Source organism: Cebidichthys violaceus, unplaced genomic scaffold, assembly GCF_023349555.1.
Source record: "Cebidichthys violaceus isolate CVI_PGR_0920_01 unplaced genomic scaffold, fCebVio1.0.p SCAF_16, whole genome shotgun sequence".
NCBI lineage: Eukaryota > Metazoa > Chordata > Actinopteri > Perciformes > Stichaeidae > Cebidichthys > Cebidichthys violaceus.
Window position 1 is genome coordinate 4,477,164 of NW_027176329.1, and position 23,909 is coordinate 4,501,072.

The following is a 23,909-nucleotide window of genomic DNA, read 5'->3' on the forward strand; positions in this document are numbered from 1 at the left end:
GAGATGAGATGAGATGAGATGAGACTTTCACGTTGGCTTCATTTGTGCCACTTGAGACATACACAGAGGTGCACATTCACTCTCTGTGATAATCTTGGCAGTGATAAAAATGTCAATGATAGGGAACAATATATTAGCATTAGTAATATAATATAGCCAATGGAATGCAACCTATAGTCATGGCAGCCTTTAGCAGGTGGTATTTTTCTTTGAATTTGAACATGAGGGCTTGACAGAAAAACTGATTCTGGAGCCAGAGACTGGCAATATTTTTAATAAGTTATTTGACAGAAATCTCTTCTCCATTCAAACGCAAATCACTTCAGAAGGGAACCTTTCCCTGTGCACACATGAAGAAAGGGCTAATTTGAAGATGGAACATATCCTGCTACAAGGAAAAATATATCGTACTGGTAGTGATGGGTGGATGTCATTGAAGAGCAAGGGCAGCAGGATATAAATGGATTTCTGCTGCATGCGGTGTGCATAATTCTGATTAGGTACAGTCTAACAATTTGTAATTTGTTCAGAATTAATAAAGATACCACGCAATGATCTCATTAGCACCAAGGAAAATGTATTCTCCTACATGTGAAATCTGAAAACTATTTTTAGTTTTCAGAACATTTGAGTGTCCTTCAGATCATTGTTTTGGTTTTACACCTATACCTTTTCTGTTCAGTCATATGGCTCTCATCTGTAAAAAAATAAAAACTCTAAGAAACCCAGTGTACACGACCTGCCCAGCACCAAACAGAAGACAGACGCAGTTAGATACAAGCTATTTTATTTAGGCGTTAAAGACCAAAACAAGCGAATGTTAAATTCTTAGATTGCCAAAGACAAAATGTTGTATCTGCTGCATGTCTACATAAGCAACATTCTGCCAACACATTCACCATGAAATACTTAAATGCTGATAATATAAACGTTTCCAAAAATGTGATGTCGTAGACCTCCATGCACCAATCAGCAGTTTACAGAATAATAACTAAAGGTGTTTTTGCTACTTTGTGTCTCTAGGGATGACAATGTCGATCAACTACTTTGCTCCCCTGACTGTTCCTATAGGGCCACCTACAGTTCAAAGTCTTCACTTACTCTGTGAAATGTCTCAGCAACCATCGGACGTTTTGGCACATGTTGTACACAGAGTCACGGTTAACAAACAATGCATCCATTGACCGCTCCTTTAGTGCCAAGATGAAAATGACATTTGCGACTCTGAGTGAAATGTCCCAATATTTTTGGGATGGATTGCCATGAAATGTGGTACAATACTTAAGTGATCCCTTAAACCTTTCATCAGCATCATGTCAAAATCTTAATTTGGCCAAATATTTGCAAAACATCTGCCTCAGCTGTATTTTGTGTTTAGCACTAGCTAGTAAATGTTAGCATGCAAACATGGTAAACAAAGATGATGAGGATGTTAGCATGATGATGTTAGCATTGCCCAAACACAGCCTCACAGTGTCTGACATGGTCTCTCCGTTTATATTTAACACAAAGAAATCAAAAATAAATTGCAGATCCGGTTATTCACATGATCCTTTACAGGTAGTGGACAAAATAACCGCCGGTGTTACAAGACACTCCCTTGTATTTGTGTTATTGGTGGATTTTGTTTGGGATCACATTTATGTGTCAGATGTTTCTGTTGTTTTATGTTTAAAGCTTATTCTTTGAACATTTATAAATACAAAGCATCCAAGTAAGTTTACCAGTATTGCAGAGAGGATGAGTCACTGATCCTGGTTCAGTGTAACGTCCGGTTACGGCCACAAACAACGATGACTTACTGAATGAATACATGGATAAATGAATGAAATGGGAGTAAGTGGTGCTTCCATATCTAAAAGCCCATTCAAGTCATGAGCGTTTTAAGAATTCCGTTGGCATCGTTGAGAAAAACCATTCATCCTGAACGGGCCGGCAGCCAACAGCAGCAGTATTGAATTCATTACCCAGATTGGTAGCAGTCTTCTTTTGCAGCCTGTATTTCTCCTAACCTGACAGAGTTCAAAACTGCGAAAAGAGTCAGGAGCTAAAAGAGCTTTCTTTGGCTTCCTTTAAGAGGAACTTAAGTACAAAAAGTGGTTGTCAAATACTGTTACAGGAACACTTAGACATTGTGACGCAGGAGGGTTCTTGTTAATTGAGTTAAAGAGTGCGTCAGCGGGCCACACCCTCCCTCTTGCTCATGGCTCCTCATTGTAGTGGTGGTAGTGCCAGGGGAGCTCCTGCGTATTTCCCTGTCTGAGAGTGATTGATAACGTCTGGGCTCCGTCCTCTTTGTCATTGCTCGAGGAGTGACTTCACTCACAGGTACATTCACTCAGACTGACCGGGAATAAAGTAGGGAGACCAGGAGTCACGCGTGCATAAATTAATTTATTCACTTCTCATGTACTGATGGTTTGTACAACAATTAAGAGGTTTACACACCGAGGACTTTTTTTTTTTTCATGTGCGTCCAAATATTTTACTAGTACTTTAATAGTACTTTCACACAGGATGTGAATGTTGCACACATACCTTTATTCACATATTTCTGCTCTGTGAATAAAGGCATCAGTCAATCACGTTGTGTGGAATGGACATATTCAAAACACAACAACACAAAGGCTCTGTAGTGTAACTTAATTACTCTTTTCAAAAGTGCAGACTAGATGGACTCTTTCCGATAAATTTGATTATTTCACAATTTTATTATTGTGCATTTTTTTCTTTGTTCATTCATACAAGCATTTATTTCATAATGTCTTATGTTGGGAACGAAAAGGAGCGTGTTGGAGTTATCAGCATATAAGAAAACTGAATTATTGACATCAATAGAATTATTAATGTCAGTAAGATTATTAACGATTATTAAAAATAACGGGGCACCACCCTGCGAACAGGGACCGATAACCAAACTATAAACTAAGTCTCATAATTTGTGTTCACTCACAATGTCAATAGTCAAAGTACTATTCCGCATTCAGAGGGAACAGTGAAGGTTTGAATCTGAGCACAGGCCACATATCAGCTATTATCACAATACACATGCACAAAGTAATCACAGACAGCTGCTCTTTACAGTATAACAGAGTTTATTAAGTTCCAATAATAATGATCTAGTCAGCTAATATCTAAAACTAACAACTAATACTATACATGTATGAGCACGCTATCTAAAATCAACAAACTAGAGTGTGTGTGTGTGTGTGTGTGTGTGTGTGTGTGTGTGTGTGTGTGTGTGTGTGTGTGTGTGCATGCAGTATGTGTGTAGGGGCGAGAGAACAGCTCAGACAACGTATGACGTAATCTAAAATGTGACAGCATCTCTCGCAAGACCACAAGATGTCGCGAGACTCTAAAATGGCGGACAATAGCGCTCTCGATATCTACATGTGTTTGAAGCAGTTAGCTAAACCCGTAGCTACATTAGCTTAAAGCTATATGTGTGTGTGGGTTAGTAAAAGAAGAGAGAAAGCAAACAAAACAAATAAATCCCCCAAAAACAAAAGATTAAGATCCTGCCCGCCCGGTGGAGTACGAAAGATTGTCCTCTCATCTACAGAAGCACAGCTGACAGCTCTTTGAGACGCACAGCGCGGTTCTGACCTTTGAACTGATGAGAAACAACTTCCACCTCCGCTAGCGGTGAACCGTCTCAACACGAATTGCAGCAGTATTGAAATACACAGCATTAACGATCTTGATCGTTGATTGTTGAGCATACATCACGTTATAAAAATGACACAGCACTTAAGCAACACAAACAATATAATAAACACAATGACCTAACTCTGCCCAGACTCTCAGCCTTATGCGTCGATTTCGTGGCGGTCGGTCGGTCCTTCTGAGTTTGTCGGCGCACTAGATTCTCTTGCAGAGAATTTCTTCGGCTCAGTAAGGGAATTCTCGTCCTTACGGCTGGAACAACGTCGACTTGAGGAGAAAGAGGAGTCGTTTGCAGGAAAATTGTCCATTTCCTCTCCCAGGAAGCGAGACAGAAACAAAACAAACAAACAGTCCAGTAGATACTTCCAGCGAATCTAAAACTGTTAAACCTAGGATTTTCTTTAAAATACAGCAAACGTTGCGTTCGTGCTTCCGTGCACCGACGCGGGGTCGGGGGAATAGCGATGCGTTCAAACGCGCTCAGAGGTCCGGAAGTCCTGCCTCGGCATCCCTGGGCTTGTCCAATGAGAGCGCAGTGTTGCATTTGGATGATTAGTTCACACCTTCATGTGAACTTCTTTCTAGTGGGGTTTGGTGCTTATCAAACCAAATTAGGATGGGCTTTGCCTGCAGAATTGGCAGGCCCAGATCTCTTTGTCTCAAGGCACATGGCGAGGCCACATGGTCAGACCCCAACACCTATTTATTAATTCACTATTGAAAACTTTGAGTTTCCATGAATAAATGATGAAAACAGTAGAAAATCAAGTTTATTGGCCAGGCATTGACTCACAGGGAACGTGTCTCATGTGAGCTCATATGCAGGAAGTTAATAGACATCAGCTAACAAGACGATAAAGATAAGACAGAAACAATAAGGACAAACAACCGTAACATATTGCTACTATGAACAGGCAAGAAGTTATAAAAATAGAGATAATCAACAGCAGCTGGACAAACAGAGATACAGGTTGGATTGTTTGGATGCTAGTCTATTGGACTATGGGAACAAATATTGTATGGATGATAAGTTGTGTAAGGTGGCAAGTATATGTACAGTATATACAGACTGAATGAAAATACATTTATATACAGTATATATATAATAAAAGGTGTTGTATATATATATACAGTTGTGGTCAAAAGTTTACATACACTTGTAAAGAACATAATGTCATGGCTCTCTTGAGTTTCCAGTTATTTCTACAACTCTGATTTTTCTCTGATAGAGTGATTGGAACAGATACTTCTTTGTCACAAAAAACATTCATGAAGTTTGGTTCTTTCATGACTTTATTATGGGTTAACAGAAAAAGTGACAAAATCTGCTGGGTCAAAAATATACATACAGCAACATGAATTAGCAATTTTGGTGACTTAGAAAGTTGTGTCAATGAAATGAGCTTCATAGCATGGCCTCTTAACTTCTTGTGAGTGATTATGAGTGACTACAGCTGGTGACTTCTCTGAGGCCATTTAAATAGGGCTCATTGGATACAAACGCCCACAAACGCTACAATGGGAAAGTCAAAGGAGCTCAGCATGGATCTGAAAAAGCGAATCATTGACTTGAACAAGTCAGGAAAGTCACTTGGAGCCATTTCAAAGCAGCTGCAGGTCCCAAGAGCAACAGTGCAAACAATTGTTTGTAAGTATAAAGTGCATGGCACTGTTTTGTCACTGCCACGATCAGGAAGAAAACGCAAGCTATCACCTGCTGCTGAGAGAAAATTGGTCAGGAGGGTGAAGAGTCAACCGAGAACCACCAAAAAGCAGATCTGCCAAGAATTAGAAGCTGCTGGAACACAGGTGTCAGTGTCCACAGTCAAGCGTGTTTTGCATCTCCATGGACTGAGAGGCTGCCGTGCAAGAAGGAAGCCCTTGCTCCAAAAGTGGCACCTTAAGGCTCGACTGACGTTTGCTGCTGATCACATGGACAAAGATAAGACCTTCTGGAGGAAAGTTCTGTGGTCAGACGAAACAAAAATCGAGCTGTTTGGCCACAATGCCCAGCAATATGTTTGGAGGAGAAAAGGTGAGGCCTTTAACCCCAAGAACACCATGCCTACCATCAAGCACGGTGGTGGTAGTATTATGCTGTGGGGCTGTTTTGCTGCCAATGGAACTGGTGCTTTACAGAGAGTAAATGGGATAATGAAGAAGGAGGATTACCTTCAAATTCTTCAAGATAACCTAAAATCATCAGCCCGAAGGTTGGGTCTTGGGCGCAGTTGGGTGTTCCAACAGGACAATGACCCCAAACACACATCAAAAGTGGTAATGGAATGGCTAAATCAGGCTAGAATTAGGGTTTTAGAATGGCCTTCCCAAAGTCCTGACTTAAATCCCATTGAGAACATGTGGACAATGCTGAAGAAACAAGTCCATGTCAGAAAGCCATCAAATTTAACTGAACTGCACCAATTCTGTCAAGAGGAGTGGTCATAGATTCAACGAGAAGCTTGCCAGAAGCTTGTGGATGGCTACCAAAAGCGCCTAATTGAAGTGAAAATGGCCAAGGGACATGTAACCAAATATTAGCACTGCTGTATGTATATTTTTGACCCAGCAGATTTGATCACTTTTTCTGTTAACCCATAAAGTCATGAAAGAACCAAACTTCATGAATGTTTTTTGTGACGAAGAAGTATCTGTTCCAATCACTCTATCAGAGAAAAATCAGAGTTGTAGAAATAATGGGGAAACTCAAGAGAGCCATGACATTATGTTCTTTACAAGTGTATGTAAACTTTTGACCGTGTGTGTGTGTGTGTGTGTGTGTGTGTGTGTGTGTGTATATGTATATATATATGTATCTATCTATCTATCTATCTATCTATCTATCTATCTATCTATCTATCTATCTATCTATCTATCTATCTATCTATCTATCTATCTATCTATCTATCTATCTATATATATATATATATATATATATATCTCTATCTCTATATATATATATATCTCTATATATATATCTCTATCTCTATATATATATCTCTATATATATATATATATATATATATATATATATATATATATATATATATCTATATCTATATCAAACTAAAAAGCGGTGGATGTTTTCCAGAGGGTGGATATTGATTCTGTCCAGTAGGATTCCCAGAAAATGTAGAGGAGGACTGGAGAGAGCTCCATGGCACCGAGCTTCAGCACCTCAACTTAAATTCCATCTGGCCTTGGTGCCACGCCAGGTTTGCAACTTCCCAGCAGCTGTCGGACATCCTCCAGTGTGAAGGGGGGGGATGCGCAGGCTCATGGAAGGTTGTTTTAAGGGAAGCCTAGTCCCGCTGTTGAAATGCCTTTAATAGGAAACCCAGGGTTTGGAGTTTAGATACATGTATTGCTTTTACGTTTTTGTGTCCAGAATATTGTCTTTCCTTTCCATAAACACAACCAATGACCACAGTGTGAAAATTCACTGGGAGATAGAAGAGGCCGAACGATAAGGTCAGCATCTAGACGTCTGGTTTACAGCTACAGTTGGATAAACTGACCACAAATTGTGAATCTAAACTGTTACTGTATTCATTCAATCAAACATTACAGCAGTGGTCGGTGCAGACACACCTGGCAGCGAACTCTACCAAGTACACGTTTGTACTACACGGGTAGTTTGTTAAAAGCCTTTCACCTTAATCGATCATTACAGTTTCAATCCAGAAATATGAGATGATAGACATAAAAAGACAAAATCAGTGAATCGGTATTAACAGTCTTAAATATTTGTGGACGCAGTTCATTATCCGTAAACACTGCTGTGTGTTCAGGCCTCAGTGCAGCAGGGAACGCCGAATCGCAGAAGGCAATTCACAGCAATGGAACAATAAAATATGCAGACCAGTAAAACCCATAAGATCAAGACACATACTTTAATACTTACCAAGCCTTCTTTTTCACAAAGCCTATGTAAGCCCATAAAATGGAAAGATGGACATTAAGTTTTACTGAGGCACGGGCTCTGAGACGTCGCCTGTAGCTGCAGAGGTCCATTTGGACAAACTCAGGAGCATCATCTCGCTTGTGTCAGCACACTTGAAGAAGAGAACAGGAGCAGGAGCAGGGAGGTGAGAACTGGTTCATGTAAGAAATGAGTGGCCATGAGAGTGTCGAGCAGAGCTGACGTGTGCCATCTGGACCATCTTGATTCAAATTGCTCTGAAATGAGCCTCCAATGCCACTGGAAGATAGTCACCACTAAGCAACTTTCAAAAGGTGGTTCTTTCTTTTTTTTACCCATTGGAGTTGTACATGTGTGTGTTGTGTGTGTTGTGTGTGTGTGTGTGTGTGTGTGTGTGTGTGTGTGTGTATTGCTTGGAATGGCAGATGAGTGAGGCAACTATTGTGGCAAACTGGATTCCTGCAGATGTCCCATTGTGTGACTCAATTCTTGTAGCAAGAAAATGAAAGCGTTGTCACAACCTTCAAATATGAAATTGTATTTTGTGTTTTTTTGTGTGATTCCTGTGTGAGAGAGGTACACAAAGCCGTTGTCCCCCCCCCACCCCCACTCCAGCAGGACCCACATGACTTCATTCCCCCACTGCTGCATTCATTCTACTGCCCCATCGATGTACTTGACATTTCGCGGATAACAATAGCTAACTGAAGTCGACGGTGTGAAGTGCAGATGACAATTGTTCATCGACTCGTTCAAACGCCTCTCACACTGGAAGCAAATCCCACTCCTGATGCTCCTGTGTACTTGATGGCCGAGCACAGCCACTTCACTCTGCATCGCTTCACTAAAACAAAAGTCACGGCTGGTGGGCGTTTTAGGGACAATATTAGATTGTTGATAAATCATTTGCAAAAATGTGTGGAGAGTTGTGAACCTGAATCTAAATCTGTGAAATGTGCACTCGTGAGTCAGTAGAGGGATCTGTTGAAAAATAAGTTCTTTTATATTATGTCTACTTACTTTTTAACGTGCAGAATATGCATATGTGTCCTATCTACTTCCCTATATAGGACTAACTTGTTTTTTGCAGCCAGCCTGGTGGTGCAACATATGTGTGCGTATACCACCTTACATTCTCTTCAAAGTTCAAACTAAGCTTGACTGAACTCTAATGGAAACAGTTCTGGCCACCATTTGCTCGCAGATTGGCTCCCCTCCGAGACCTGGCCTCCAAGGAGACTTTGTCTCCCCGCACTTGGCGACAACTCAGAATCAGAAAGGTTCCTGAATCACTCTAAAGGGGTTCCAAAAGCTTAAAACAAACCTTGTTGTTTGACATATTGTCCAATGACATTTAAAGGCTAAAGCATTTATACCAGTTTCATTTTGGGCGGGATAATCATGCACACATTTGGACAAGCCCAAATCAATAATACCAATATTTGTTGGTTGTGTTTGTGGTATTATTTGAACACTATTGTTCCTATTTCTAAATATTAAAACCAAGTTTTTCATGTTTTCAGGCCTTAAAGTCACGATTTTCTTTTTTTTTAAATTCATCAGCAGATAATGAAGTAAACTCCACCAGCTAGTGAAGAGTCCACAGAGCTCCACAGATGATGAAGTAAACTCCACCCGTTGACGAGGACAGTGAGATGTGGTTAAAAGCTGATAGTGAACACTTTTGGACAATCTCGAGAATATACGTTGTACTGCTTTCTGTTGTACACATAAGTTTAAATCCTACCAACACACAACAAATCTGTGGGTCAAAAGTGACTCAATTGTGGTAAGCACCAACAAGCCATTCTCTTTCAAACAAAAGCACTCAGTTAGGTTTAGGGGAAAACATAATTGTGGTTTGGTGTGAAACTTTACATTGTGAACACAAAAACAAACAACAATTTGTTAGTTTCACAGGGGACACAAACAGCAGTCTTTAGTCTTTTCTGCCGGAGCGTTTAATAATGACACATGAGGGGAGGGGGATTCAGACGCTGTTAAAAGATTCAACAAGCAATTCATTTAAAGGCCCTTAGCCTGCACCTCACCTGGGACCAATTTGCCTTGAGACACAGATCCTATACTGCAAGCGATGCTCTCTATTTAGGTTCTATCTACAGTCATGAGCTTTTTAGTTACGCCTGAAAGAATGAGAATGCTTATTGAAGTGGCAGAAATGAGATCCTTATATCTGTAGAAATCTGTAGGTAAGGAGTTCAGACATTTAGAAGAACTGCTCCTCCTTTGCACTCTTTAATTAGGAGGCCCCCTGGACGTTTGCCATGTACAGCCAACTAGAAGGAGACCCTAGGTCATACCCAGAACACACTGGAGGGATTTTATAACCCATCTAGTCTTGGAACCCCTCGAGACTCCCAGAAAGAACCGAAGGACGTGGCCTTCGGTCACCTGGGCTGGGCTACCTCACCTTACTGGTCTGATGCCACCATCACCAGCACCCAGATAAGTGACAGAAAACAGATGGATGCATTTGAATGTGAACTCAGATTAGCAAATGTAATACTCAGCATTAAAAAATGTAAAGGTATAGCTTCAGCAGATGGAAAGAAACGACAATTCTGCCATTCAATTTCAAAAACTCTTCTCTGAACTGACTTATGCTCCACTCTTTCATCGTTTTTACCACTAGTCTGTGGTTGATCTCCACATTAGAGCCATGGTTACTGCCCTCAGTTGCTATGTTATTTCATAATTAATCTCATCATCTTCTTGTGACCTCTCTTTTTATCATACTAGAAGAAATGGTTATTTGTTTGTTATAGACAGTTAATGAAGGAAAGTCCTGAACTCGTACTCAAAAATATGTTATCTGATACCTGAGCAGCAAACTTAACCTCATTAGTGAGGCTTGTTTCTTCCTTATCTCTGACCGTTATTAATATTTACCTCACATCAGTCACCTGCCCGCAAGTATCCATGATCTATATAGAGCTCAGAGGATCAACTCCATCAGAAGGTCAAAACATTGTTCCTGCAATCCAAACTTAATGCAAGGCTGTTTTTCAAAAGCACCACCGGAGACTCCAGGAAGTTTTCCAGCTTTTCTCAACCAGTGCCATGGCTGGGAAACACAAAAAGTAATATAATACTTGTTTGACAGAGTTAAATACTATTTTCATTCAAAAAGGGACACATTCACAGAGTAATGGAAGATCTGTCAGACTTTGACAGCTAAATTTGAGTTTTGAATCTATTTCAATTTGTATTTGTAGCACTCACCAAAATGTGGTTTTATTCCAGTACCTTTTTAAGCAACTACAAAAATTCAAAGGGCCTGTTTAACATACACTTAAAATTAGCGCCACCATGCAGGTATTCTCTTCTCTGAAGGGTAACTTCAGCCCAGGGTCTGAGCCTAAGTCCACGCTATGCAATAATAATCCATGCAATAAAGTGAGAGATGAAACTGCGCCTACATCCAAAAGACAAACCTCGACAAATATGACTTGGAAAATAGCAACATGAAATGGGGCACGGATTTGACAAATTTCCTGTTTATCAGACCAAAAATGACCCAATAATTTCACCCCACAGTTCCTTCCTGGAAAACTACGTTGCCGGGAGTAGAGCTGGCGTCAGCCCCGTAGAGAGAACTCGTGACGGCTGTAGTCTCCACCATCCTGCTGTTCCCCTCATTTTCTGTAACCAGCGTGAAAACATGGTGGACTTAGTAAGCTAATGTTAGCTAGCTAACTAGCCAGCAACTAAATGAGAAAAAATAAACTTAATGCTTCATCTACACACAGGAAAGCACATTCCTATCGCCAGATAATAAGTCATTAACACTGATTCACCAGAGGTTGTAAAGTGCAGAAAAGAGCCAACAGGCTTGTTCTGTGCTGTGATTGTAATTCTTCACAGTAGTAACAGAAAACATAAGAAACATGAAGGAGAGGCTAGGAGGGGGATCTGATTAGAGGGCGTTAACATTCTTTTATCTCATGACTTACATTAGTCCCAAATGGTAAACTCTAACTCACAATTGGTCTTGTAAGTTAGGGCTGATTCATCTGGAGCAGGGCACAAATTTGATCAGCACATTACTGTAAACCATACGCATTCTCACTTTGTGGTCCTGAACCAGGTCCTGTCTGGAATTGATCTGATATTTGTTTTCTGTGGGATGTAATAGAATTAAGCATCTAGGGAATAAATAGGGATGAGATTTAATTACTGGAAGCCTTTTACTGGGAGGCTTATTAATGGCCCTTGGTAACCGCTGCCCTGGACGCCAGTATGTGAACCACAGGAGTAAACCCCATGGCTAGTTGTTTTAATCAAAGTACTGAGTGGCCGCCAGCAGGAGAATACACTGGGAAACCCCAAAATAAGAACATCCGTAGTTTTATGGATGTAAAATAAAAGAAATGATGTTGGAACAGAGAATGTATGCTCAGCAAAGCCATAAATTATGTGACAATGATGTTGTGGGCTTTATGGAGCCAACTGGGGCTTTAAGGTAGTTACAGTAACAAAATAAATCAAACTCAATTTAATATCACGTCCTTGGAAGGATTAACCACAGCCGTACACATAGCCTTTATTTTAGAAGTGTTTTTGGCCTCCTTGTTGGATCTACTGAGGTGTTTTTGTGCTGAAATTGTAATAGCTCAAATGCATCAGCAAAATACATTAAGCTCATGGCTAGTCCACGCAGTCAGCACACTGACCAGCATGAATACACATGAGGTTCTAAATAAGAGTGAGGCTACTTTACTCACACATAAATATTATTTCAGGCCATTTCATTTCAGGATTCAGTGAAGTCAGACTGCAGCAATGGTGCAAATGACAGCTCTTTTGACTGCTTAGCAGAGTGTTTTTGGACACTAGGATAGAATAAGCAGGTTTTTAATTAAAAAGCTCTGTGTTGCCATTGTGCACACAGTGCACTCCTTGGCTTAATGCCATTGCTTTGTCTTGAGTTATTGTTGACATATTGTTTTAAGATGATTAGTGTCATACTCTGTTTACTGATTAAAATGGCACTCCTTTTAATATTTGTCGCCACAAATGGGGGGTTCTGAATTAAAGTTGCCGTGGCATATTGAGAAGGAAAGGAAGGGCCTCCAAAACTAATTTAGACTAATGACAGGATATTCCGGCTTCCACTGCTTTAATATCGACCATTATTTTTTTTAATCAGTCTATTGTGAGCTCCTTAAATTATGGAAGTTCAATTGCCCGAATGGGTCCATCTTTCACTCAATGGTATGGTCATCAACCTTTGAGACAGTCCTCCAAAACACAACAAGCATTGTTTGTGTGGACAAACTCTGCCAACAATATTTGTTTATGTTTCCCTGACTGGTACTCGTGGAAACCTTGTACTCCGGGTCAATCTTCACTTCAATAAAAAAAACAATAATTCAATTAGGCCCAGTTGTCCTTGAATATATAAGTTTAATACAACAAAAACCTGTCCAGAGAAGATCTTGGTACAGCATGCATGAATACAGTAATACCACAAACATAAAATAACATTTGCTCATCTTTTATACAGTGTATGCAACAAATGTCTTATAATCCTTTAACTTGACCTCCAGACACTCAGAGCCTCCTCACATATAGCATGTAAAGGGTGGGGGACTCTAAATATACCAAACCATGACCATGTGATGTACAAATAATTTCTTCATCTTTGTCTAATATATATTTTCTGCGACGGGTACTCACCAGTAGAGAGTGTGTCTGATTATTGCCATAGAGTTTCAATAAGAAGTGGACGTGATCACCGTTTGACCACTACCATTTTGCGTCGCTTTGAGACAGGATGTGCCTGATTTTTTAAATATAACGTAGGTGAAAAAAGGCAGTCCTTGATATTTGTTTTATCTGGGAGGTAAGAGACAAATCCTGATCAAAGATAACTCTGAGATTCTTTGCGGTGCTGCTGAATGCCAGAGCAATGCCATCTAGAGAAACTATATCAATAGATAATGGATTTCAGAGGTGTTCAGGTCTCTAACATCCTTTCAAGGATCCTTTCAAGGATCTTAGAGATCCTCTCAAGGACCTTAGAGAGGAAGGGAAGGTTAGAGATCGGTCTATAGTTAGCCAACACCTCTGGATCGAGAGTGGGCTTCTTAAGAAGAGGTTTGATTACAGCTACTTTGAAGGACTGTGGTACATGGCCTGTTAGTAAAGACAGGTTGATCGTATCTAATAAGGACGTGCTAACTAACAGTGAAAATTCTTTCAGCAGCCTCTAAGAGACAGGTAGAAGGTTTAGACGTAGAAATTATTGAAGTCAATTTGTTAAGGTCGATGGGAGTAAAAACATCTAAATATATATCAGGGTTTATTCCTGTTTCTAAGGTTACTCTTTGAGGAGAGATCGGTACTGGTTGAGGGCAGAAGAATATTAATTTTCTCTCTAAAAGTTATAATCTTATCATTAAAGAAGTTCATGAAGTCATTACTACTGAGGTCTATAGGAAACCTGAGGTTGTTCTTATTCTTCTCTATTAATGATGAGTAATAGGCTGCTCTGGCATTACGGAGGGCCTTCTTAAATGTCTTAAGACTTTCTCACCAGACTAATCTAGATTCTCCCAAATTGGTGGAACGCCATGTTCTTTCCAGTTTTCGCGATGTCAGCTTTAATTTGTGGGTTTGAGGGTTATACCATGGAGCGAACCTCCTTTGTTTTACTATCTTCTTTTTTAGAGGAGCAATAGAGTCTAGAGTCATTCTCAGTGAGCATGTAGATCGACAAGATGATCAATCTGGGACGGATTAAAGTTATCACAGGAGTCCTCTGTTATATTGAAGCATGATATTGAATTAAATACAGGTATAGTGAGTGGAGACACCAATACCTGCTAATTAGTGCTGGAACATCATATAAATAAAACTAGAATTCCACTCAAACCAAATCTACCAATCTATGCATGACAAATTCTCCAAAAGGAACCAACACCACAAACACGACCAAGCCACCTGTGATGCCCCCCCCCCCCCGTGGTTAGAGACCGTTATTTGTACCAGACTGTAAACACGTTTATTTCTGCTGTAAAGTTGAGAATTGTAACATGGGGGTCTATGGGGACTGACTAACTTTTGAAGCCAGCCTGAAGAGACCATATGAGGAATTGCAGTTTTTGGCACTTCCTCATTGGCTTCGCTTTTTGGTCCCGGAGGTTGCCACTTTTAACTGCCCACTTTGTAGGCACTGAACAGCACTGAACATTTCTGTGTCAAAATAAAATCACGAAGCCAAAAGAGACATTTCATTTATGATCACTGTTGGAAACAAGTCCCAAACATTCTGACCTTGCTTTTAGTTGCAGTCTTTCTCAGTGCAATGCATTTGTTGACAACTAGATTGTGTGTCCTTTAGCAACATGTTGTGGTTAATACTTGTTCCTCTTGAATTTACACGTTTTTTTTCAGATGATGTACAGTAGTCATATGTAATAAGATAAAAGCCACAGTCAGTGCAGCTGCTGCTTTTTGTTCCAACTCAAGCATTGTAATTAACCTCTCGTGTTCATGCAAATAATGACCGTCCTCTCTCCAATAAAGGACGTCGACAGACGATGTTGTCCAGGCGATAGTGGCACCACATATGAAATCACTCATTTTGGGGTTTTTGGGAGGCAATAACAAGCATGTTTTGTCATTTATTTTGGAGGAACGGTTGCAACCTTTCATTTTGTACAAACGGTCTCTCATATCTACATAAGAAGGAGCTCTCACTTCTGCTCGTATCTTGTCATATCATACCAGGTTCTCAAGCATTAATGAGCTTCACGAGGCCCCGTGGTGAAGCATCTGGTGAGCGTATTATACCAACAGGTGCAGGTTTAAATGATCAGCTCATCTTTGATTGGAAGACGACGAACACGTTACAATGTGCTTTGTTAGTTTGTCTGTATCCAGAGTTGGTAAGATTACCACATGTATCATTTTGACATCAATAAATTATAGCCACATGAATTGCCAGACAGTGTAATTACAATAAAATTAATTACGTCCCACGCTCATTTGACAACGTCTTATATTACGTTACATACAAGGCAAGTATTACGGTTCACTTAAAGGGTTCTTCTGTGTACATTTCAAAAGATCCTCGTCCTAATTTTCTGTTCTCGATAGTTAGTATTTTAAAGTTTTTATTCAGCATCTTCTTGGCTGTTTTAATTGAAATATAAATTGGATGGTTGATAGGATCCCTGCTTACACCAGGGAGTTTCTGATTGCTTTTGGCACTGTGCTGCTTTAAATCAGTCGTCTCTTCCAACAAACAACATGCTATGGATTCATTCCACGCACAAAATCAACTTGTTCTCTAATATATTCATGCCTCTCAGAGCACGTTTGCTGCCGGATGCCTTATCAAAGTGAGAGGAGCGTCCACAGTGACCGACCACACAACCCATCTGATCCTATTACCTATGCAGCAGCGATAATGACAGAAAACACCTTTCGGTCTCTCCGGACCGGCTTCCTATTTGTCCGTGTTTCCCCACATCGTCACATATCTGTTTATCTCTATGCCCCAACTTCAATGGCGCCCCGCGCTCTTTACCTCCTGCTTCTTCCTTCTTAATCCTCCTCCTCCGTGGCAACTCCCTCCCATGGTTCCAACAGCTCCATCACCTCTCTCTCTCTCTCTCTCTCTCTCCAGCTTTCTCTCCTCACCTCCCCCTTCCGTCTGTTAATTGGATGAGCTGTCACAGTTGTGAGGAAGATTAAATTCCAGTCCGGAGTGCCTTTGTGAGCACAGAGCTCCCGTTGGTAGGGATAAGTGAATGTAAATTAGTGTAAACCTATCCACCGTCACTTCACCTGCTCGGGAAGTTCAACAGGACTTCTTCACTTTATATCTCCCACAATCAGTCATGATGGGAATTCAGAAAAAAGGAAACATGATCATGGTTTGAACTCGAGGCTCTGATTTCTCAGAGATAATAATAACAAAATATACAGAACATCAAGGTCAAATAGAGCCAGTCAATGCAAAGCGTCCTTCATAAACACTCCAGTTAATGTGAATTGATATTGCATCTTGGATTAATTGAACTAATAGATGAATAACACTTGCCATAGAAGACAGACTGAGGTCCATCCCCACCCCCAGGGAAAACATTTGCATTTGCCAACAGCACATGGGTAAATAAAATGAACTCATTGTTAATGGAATAAAGGCACTTGGTCAAATCAAGCACTTGTTGAGGTGCGTGGACACTGAACTTGATGCAGCAGCGTAGTCCTCTATTCATCTCTTTAAAAAACAGCTTTTCTGATGGAAATCAGTGGCGTCCTCGGGTCACACGCCCTTCTCCTTTCATTCACAGTTTGTAAACAGTTTCTTCTTTGAGCTGTAGGAACAGGCTATATACAGTATTACATAATATATGAGGCATCGAGTGTCCGTGTCGCCAAAGTCGATATAAAAACCATACAAATGCATTGTATTTATAGAATAAAATAGATTTGCAATCGCTTCCCCAACATGTCAAATTGCACTTAACGTGATTGAAAATATATTAAAAACCGAGTAATGTAAAAACTTGACCAGTGATGTGGTCAAATGTCCTGGCTGATATTGTACTAACATTTTAGCGATAATGTAATTTGAATAAAAGTCAATAAGTTTGTAGGAGCCTTTTAATGTCACCTTTTCTGTTCATTTCAAATTCGATTTGAAAGACTTTTTGGAATGTGGAGATGTCACACGATGAGTTCTGGCAAAAGAGACACTTTGAATCACTGTTGAGGCAGATGGAAAAGAACATTTCATGGAGATTGAATCGACCGTTTCGCCCTCATCGCTCACTCGTGTATAACGCCATCTTCTGCACCCACGCTGATTGGTCCAATCCGACCAGAGTGGCTCTAATCTAAGATCAACTCTGGTCTGATGAACCAATCAGCGTGGGTGTGGGCGGGTTCATTTCCACATTGATAGTGATTTTAGTTTCATGACAATTTTTCTGAAAACAAATCACCTCTACTATCTGAAGTCAGTAGATGTGTTTTCAACATGACACTATCAGTAAGACATTTTGTATACTTGCACACTTAACATGATGATGTTATCCGTCTAAATGATTACATCATCAGTGTGAAAATTCTGGACATTTCATTACATTATAGGTCACGTTATTACTATTATTGCGTTTTATTACATTCTCCATCAGGTTAAGATCATAGGCGTTATTACGTTATCAGCTGCTACAGACCGTAACGCAGTTATGCGTGCAAGCTGCGTAAATCCAAGTGCGTCACCACACACCTACGTGACCGTCACATTGTTATGTGTGCACGAGCGTTCCGCTTCACGTAGATGTCACGCAGTATAGAACTTTAGAAAACACAGTTTCCTCCAAACTTCCGGGTGATCATAGACACCGATCAATGAGTGTCACCCAGAATACAGACGGAGGCCTCTATGGCTTCAACAGGCTAGTTACACGTGCATCTGTTTGGATCTGATACTTTTACTTTGCTGTAACTGGAATGAATCACACATGAAGTGTTTAGCAAAAATACAAACATGAATATAACATCGATCTCCCTCCACTTTATAAAATCCCCTCCATCATAGACTAACAGCTTACATTCATTGAGTTTTATGATGAGATCAATTATCAGTCATGTAGCTGAATGACTTAATGAATATATCAAATCTGATCACAATTACACTTTAAGGTGGAGAATGTCCAGTGACGCACAACATGTACAGCTCGTGCAATCAAAGGGCTCTGACTGTAACTAAATTGAAGCACTACTCGTGACTGGGGTCGCGAGTAATCACGATACCGGAATGGCTGATATATATAGGAGCGCATGCGAGGCTCTCTGGACAGGAGGACGCACGAGACGGAAGAAGCTGCTTGCTGCAGGGGCTGAGCGCGCGGAGAGCTTTTTGGGGATCCCGGCACAGCGTTTTTGACGCAAGCACTCACGCGCTATGGACTACTGTTGAGCTCTTTGGGAAGAAGCAGTGCGCGCACAGAACAGCTGCTGTTGTGTTTTTTGTTTTGAAGTTGAATACCGTCGGTTACTTTAACACAACAGTTGAGTCTAACATAGATAACTGCAGGTTCGGCATGATGAAGTTAGTCATTTTACCGGTTTTAATGGCTTTTTTTGCCGTTGCCCAAGTTTTTTGCGAGGAAAACGACCCAAAAGAAGATGCAGACTACTGGACGAACAGTAATGAGATTCAGGTAATCTGCTGCAAGATGTTTATTTATACATGTGCCACTTGTTTCCTTCTTGTCTCGAGAAAAAAAATTCTGAATTAATATATTTGTTTTCATCTTCTGGAGGAAAGCTATATATATATATATATATATATATATATATATATATATATATATATATATATATTACTGTACATTTGTTTAACCCAAATATGAAAGAGCGCAACAGCTTTTGTTTTTTACTTTGTCAATTTAGCGATGTAAAGTTTCTGTATAGAGAAGAGCAAAAATGATGAGATGATGTGGGACAGATTATTAGCGGTGTGGGTTATCAGCACGTGTTCTTTTACGTGTTGTTTAAGATGTGTTTTGGTGTATTTTTGTTATCTTTTACTCATTCTTTGCTCCCTCCATTTAGCCATCATTTTGAGAAGAATATGATGAATTAGTCCTAAGACTGTGTCACACTTCTCCGCCTCAATTAATAATCAGTTGTGTGACTGATCACTTTCAGTTTTCCTAAAAACAACCAGTGTGAGATCATGATCCTCTCTGTTCTCTGCAGATTCGTTCTATTCCCAAATGAGTGACAATTTAAAGATCCAGCAAATGCTATTTCTACCAAGGAAAATATGTCAAACTTGAGCCTAGAACATTCTGGGAATAAGTTGATTTATATCAGGTAAAAGAATTAGAATTTAACGAAAAAAATGTAAAATGTTAAGGATAGCCCATCATGAAGAAGTAGACCGTCCTGCTCGGAGCAGCAAGCCGACAGGAAATTAGATCAAACCTTAAGTGCACAGTATAGTGGGAGCGCGAGCCCGACCGGTCTCCATCGACATGAGACGCACGTCCTGCGTTTGACATTGCAAGTTGGAAACGCGCCAAGCTGCTCCATCAGCAGCTTAAACCGCACGGGCAGATGAACGAGCCCGCAATAAATCATCACCGAACGTGCGTGCGGGACATTAGTGGCTCAGCCGGACTAATGCAGGCTGTGGAACTATATCCTGAATCACTTAATGGAAGTTCAAAATTCCAACCTCATATGGATTATTATTACTCTGTGTGTGTGTGTGGGGGGGGGGGGGGGGGGGGGGGGCAGTTACAATATTTCGTATAAGACCCGATAAAAATACCTTTCACTTAGCAGGTACTGCTTCATTTTGTCCATAATGTCTTCAACATGTTGGTGCTCTCTGCCATGAGGGACAGAGAACAGTGACCCTGGCTCTACTCGCTCTCGCTTGGCGTCTCCCTCATTGAGATTGTTTCTCCCTCCTCAGGACGGCTGGCTTGCCAAAGACCCATTCAGAGAAATCCTCCTGAGGATGACGAGGAAGCCGCGGCCGCACCAGTTCATCGGCCTGATGGGGAAACGCTCCATGGGTACGACTCGCTCTCTCCACGCCACGCCGTTTGTCTCTTCCCCTGTGGACCTGTTTTTGTTAACACGTTGCTCTCTCTTTCCTCCCACAGCAAATGCACAGATCACCCGCAAAAGTAAGTCCGACATCACATGCAGCTGTCATTTTATTGCTTTTTTTCCAAAGTCAGTAAGAAGGTGAAACTCCTTCACAACTCGTCGTCAGTGTGCAGTTAAAAAAAAAAAAACACCCGTCTCCATATTTCATCATTTGTTGACGTTCAGATAAACTGAATGATTTTTGTTGGTTCCCAAAATACTACTGTGTACAGCGTTTTAGAAATACTGAGGTCATACGTCCTCCTAAGTACCCCCTCACCTCAGACACCAAATATTATCTCCAAAAAACCCGTAATATTTTCTAAAACTATTTTTTTTTCATTAAAATTAAAATCGTAGGGCTTTCTAACATTCATTTGGTTGTTGACTTAAACGTGATCACATCTAAACATATGAACATACTGCAATCAGCCGAAGGAATACCCTCCATGTGTAAGTTTGTAATTATGGAATGTAATCTCCCCCACATTTCCATAAAGATTACAGTGAACACGATGTCAGTGTCCTCAGTGGGAGCTACACCCCTGCTAGTGCGCCTTGGGCTTCTAATAAACCCAGTGAATTATTGAAAATACTAAAATGATAAGATTACATTTAGATTCTCATGCCTTATGAGGAGGTCAAAATCAGATGAATGGGTTTCTGTACATATGACAGCAGTGAAAGAACAAGCATGGAGCCAGCAGGTGTTTTAGGGTATTTATATTTATACATATAGATATCTATCTGTCTATATATAAATATATATATAGATATCTACTTTGATTGTTGAAAAGTGGAACAGGTGAACCATGTGGCTGCAGATGTAGAGTTCCAAAAACGCCTAAATAGTGGAAGCACATTGGGGAAAAAGAGCAAAGCCTTTCATATTTCACCCACAATATTAAACAATTCAATATGTATATTTCTGTCAGTGGTTAAAACAGAGTGGGTTGATCGGAGGGTTTAATTAATTGACAACTAGCACAGCTGATTGTTTTTGCGTTTCCCTTTTTGAATGCTGGACCACAGTCAGAGACGTCTGTCTGTATGCGACAAAGAGGGAAGAGATGAAGAGCGCACAGGAGAAAGGAATGAGGAGGAGGGGATTTTCTCCTTCCTCTGTCAGGGTAGTTTTATTGTGTCTAAATTAGTCACTCACTCTGTGAAGCAACACAGTGCAGCTTGAAGTAAGCATACATCTCATTTATTCCTCTTATACAGGCATGACTAGAAGTCACTCATCATTAGGGAGGGGGAGGATCAATGCCCCAAGGACATCCCAGAGTTCAATTGGATTGTTTACGCTTGTGACGGATGGAGGGGACCACGCATTTTACCCCCAATCTGCCGTCTTCCTCTTGTTCTCCAGTCGGCTCGAGGTTTCAGCCCCGAGTGACTCGGCCTATTTTATAGATTTACCGCAAACTCTCATCAGGCTAATGCAAATATTGATGTGTGTAATGTCAGATATTCCCTCAGGGCTCTCGATAAATTTATAGCACCCCGATCCAACACCCCCCCCCCCCCCCCCCCCCCCCCCTTCGTGATCATATTACAGTCCATTACTGTGATTGACAGGGGTCCCTTCAGCCTGTGGTGCAGCTGTCCGTCACATTCACAACACGTCGACGACTATCCCAACCTAAATAACGGATTCACAACATTATCTGTGATAAAGAACCAAAATACATGAGATCACATTATCTGTGATAGTGAACCAAAATAACAGATTCACAATATAACCGGTGATTATGATCAAAATATGCATAAAACACCTTCAAATGGCACTAAGAAACAGTGGAATAACTTGATCTTAGATTCTGTTAAGTAACACATTGTATTGCATTACAGATAAGACACATCTTTTTTTTAGTGAACGTCCTTTTTAGTGAAAAACAAACCATGTTAAATCTGGTAATCACAACTCATAAGCTCCCCCTGCATAAATACGAGATACATTTAGATACTCATGTGAGGATATTCACCGTTATCCTGACAATGAAAAATAACTGATCAACTTAATGTGTGATCGTTGTGAATCGCCACCGCTTTTTTTAAAATTGTGATCCAAGATAAAATCCTGTATTATCCCATCCTCAGACAGGCCGGACCCAGTTTGGATCTGAACAAAGCTAGTTTTTACTTCACAGAAGTAAACGCTCCTTTAGACCGCGTGATGTAAAACAGGAGACCATAAGGTCGTATACGGTGTACTTTCAGGGAACCCTGAGGCAGAGGTTACATTAGAGTACACATGGCTGGATTATAGACTCTCATCTTGGGGTTGAGGCCCCCCAAAGGGGACCCAAGAAGGTTAAATGGGTAAGTAGAGAGAAAAATCCACTTTTTGTTTTCTCTCTTCAGACCTCAAATTACCAGTCTGATGAGGAATAATCACTTGTTAGCGTGGTCCCTACCTGCAGACATACAATAATATGCACAGTGTGATGACAGCTCACAACTAAGTACAGACCTGCTTTAATGAGTCACAAGCCAAAGAGGTTCAGAACCATTGGAATAAACGACCAAATGCAATCTGAGTGTTTTTTTGTTCTTTTTTTAAAGATAATGAGTCAAATTAAAGTGTTTGTATTTCCATCAGAATTATAGCCCGGCAGTGTGGAGACAACAGCTGTGAACTAACATTGAGACCAATATGTAGGGAACTATTAAATTAATGACTACAGTGATATGACATTTTAAAAGCCAATCAGAAACGTTCAGAGGGGACTGGGGTTGTACCGGAGGAACTTTGACCTCAGTGTGTCTAAAATGCTGGTTGCAGTTAACTAAATGATACAATGCTGTTCAGTTATATACAGAATGGTTTAAGAGGGCTGTTTCAAATCAAATCCTCTTACTTTGAAGGGCATAAAGTCAACTCTTTTGTTGGCCTGATGGGGAAAAGGAGCCAAGAAGAGCCGGGTAAGTCGTATTCAAGGACACTCTGCTCGTGTCTCGTGTCACATCTTACCTTTTATTTAACAAAAGGACCGGATGAAGCTAACGTCTTTCTCCCTCTGCAGGCTCGTATGAGTGGAGCACAATACAATCGTACGACAAGCGTCGCTAGGCGGTCACCTCTTCACCAGCCTGCACCTCATCGAGCCTTTCCTTATCCGTGCAGTGGACACCCGACGCTGGTTTTTGTTTCCCCTCAAACTGTGTATAGCTGTTAGTCAAATAAAAATGGTTCTGTTTCCACATCGTAGTGATGTAGCGGTGCTGTACCTGTGCCAGTTTTCATTTGCCCCGGCAGAAGGTCGAGGAGCCTCGTTATCAATGTTAGTGGTTTCTGTGAGCGTTTTTCACCATCTGCCATGCTACAAAAGACTAAATGTTGTTGTGGGCCATCAAAGCACGGCTATGCCCCAGGGTATGCTAAAAATTGCACCGCCAAAGTCACTGTATAGTGCCTCATTACTGTTTAATTGCAACTGATTGTTCTATAAAGACAACACACCGGGGGAAAGGTTCTCATTTCGGCTTTCAAGTGGCTTTTAGAAGTTCTCCAGCTGGTCACATGGTGTGATATGACAGGATACCTTTGTGTTATGGTTCAACAAATATTAAAATTATTTTCTTTACCGGTTCAACTTTCAGCTTGCAAGTTGTGAATTCCTTTGAGTAGAACAAAGCAAAGCGTTGTGGGGGTTCAGAGCGTCTC

The 23,909-nt window shown here is 40.7% G+C and overlaps 1 protein-coding gene across 1 annotated transcript; it reads left to right on the forward strand.

Annotated features, from left to right (window-relative positions):
• Positions 1–18,416: 18,416 nt before the first annotated feature.
• tac1 (tachykinin precursor 1) lies at positions 18,417–23,838 on the forward strand. The gene is made up of 5 exons (XM_068710817.1): positions 18,417–18,795; positions 20,061–20,163; positions 20,254–20,277; positions 23,111–23,167; positions 23,269–23,838. Exons 1-5 carry the CDS (start codon positions 18,676–18,678, stop codon positions 23,313–23,315), a joined length of 351 nt encoding a protein of 116 aa, XP_068566918.1. The 5' UTR covers positions 18,417–18,675; the 3' UTR covers positions 23,316–23,838.
• The last annotated feature ends 71 nt before the right edge of the window (positions 23,839–23,909 follow it).

Excerpts from the sequence above, each read along its gene's own strand:
- tac1 (XM_068710817.1), top strand. The coding sequence starts at position 18,676 with ATGATGAAGTTAGTCATTTTACCGGTTTTAATGGCTTTTTTTGCCGTT. Across the intron at positions 18,796-20,060 it reads CGAACAGTAATGAGATTCAG|GACGGCTGGCTTGCCAAAGA; the intron begins GTAATCTGCTGC and ends CTCCCTCCTCAG. Across the intron at positions 20,164-20,253 it reads GATGGGGAAACGCTCCATGG|CAAATGCACAGATCACCCGC; the intron begins GTACGACTCGCT and ends TTCCTCCCACAG.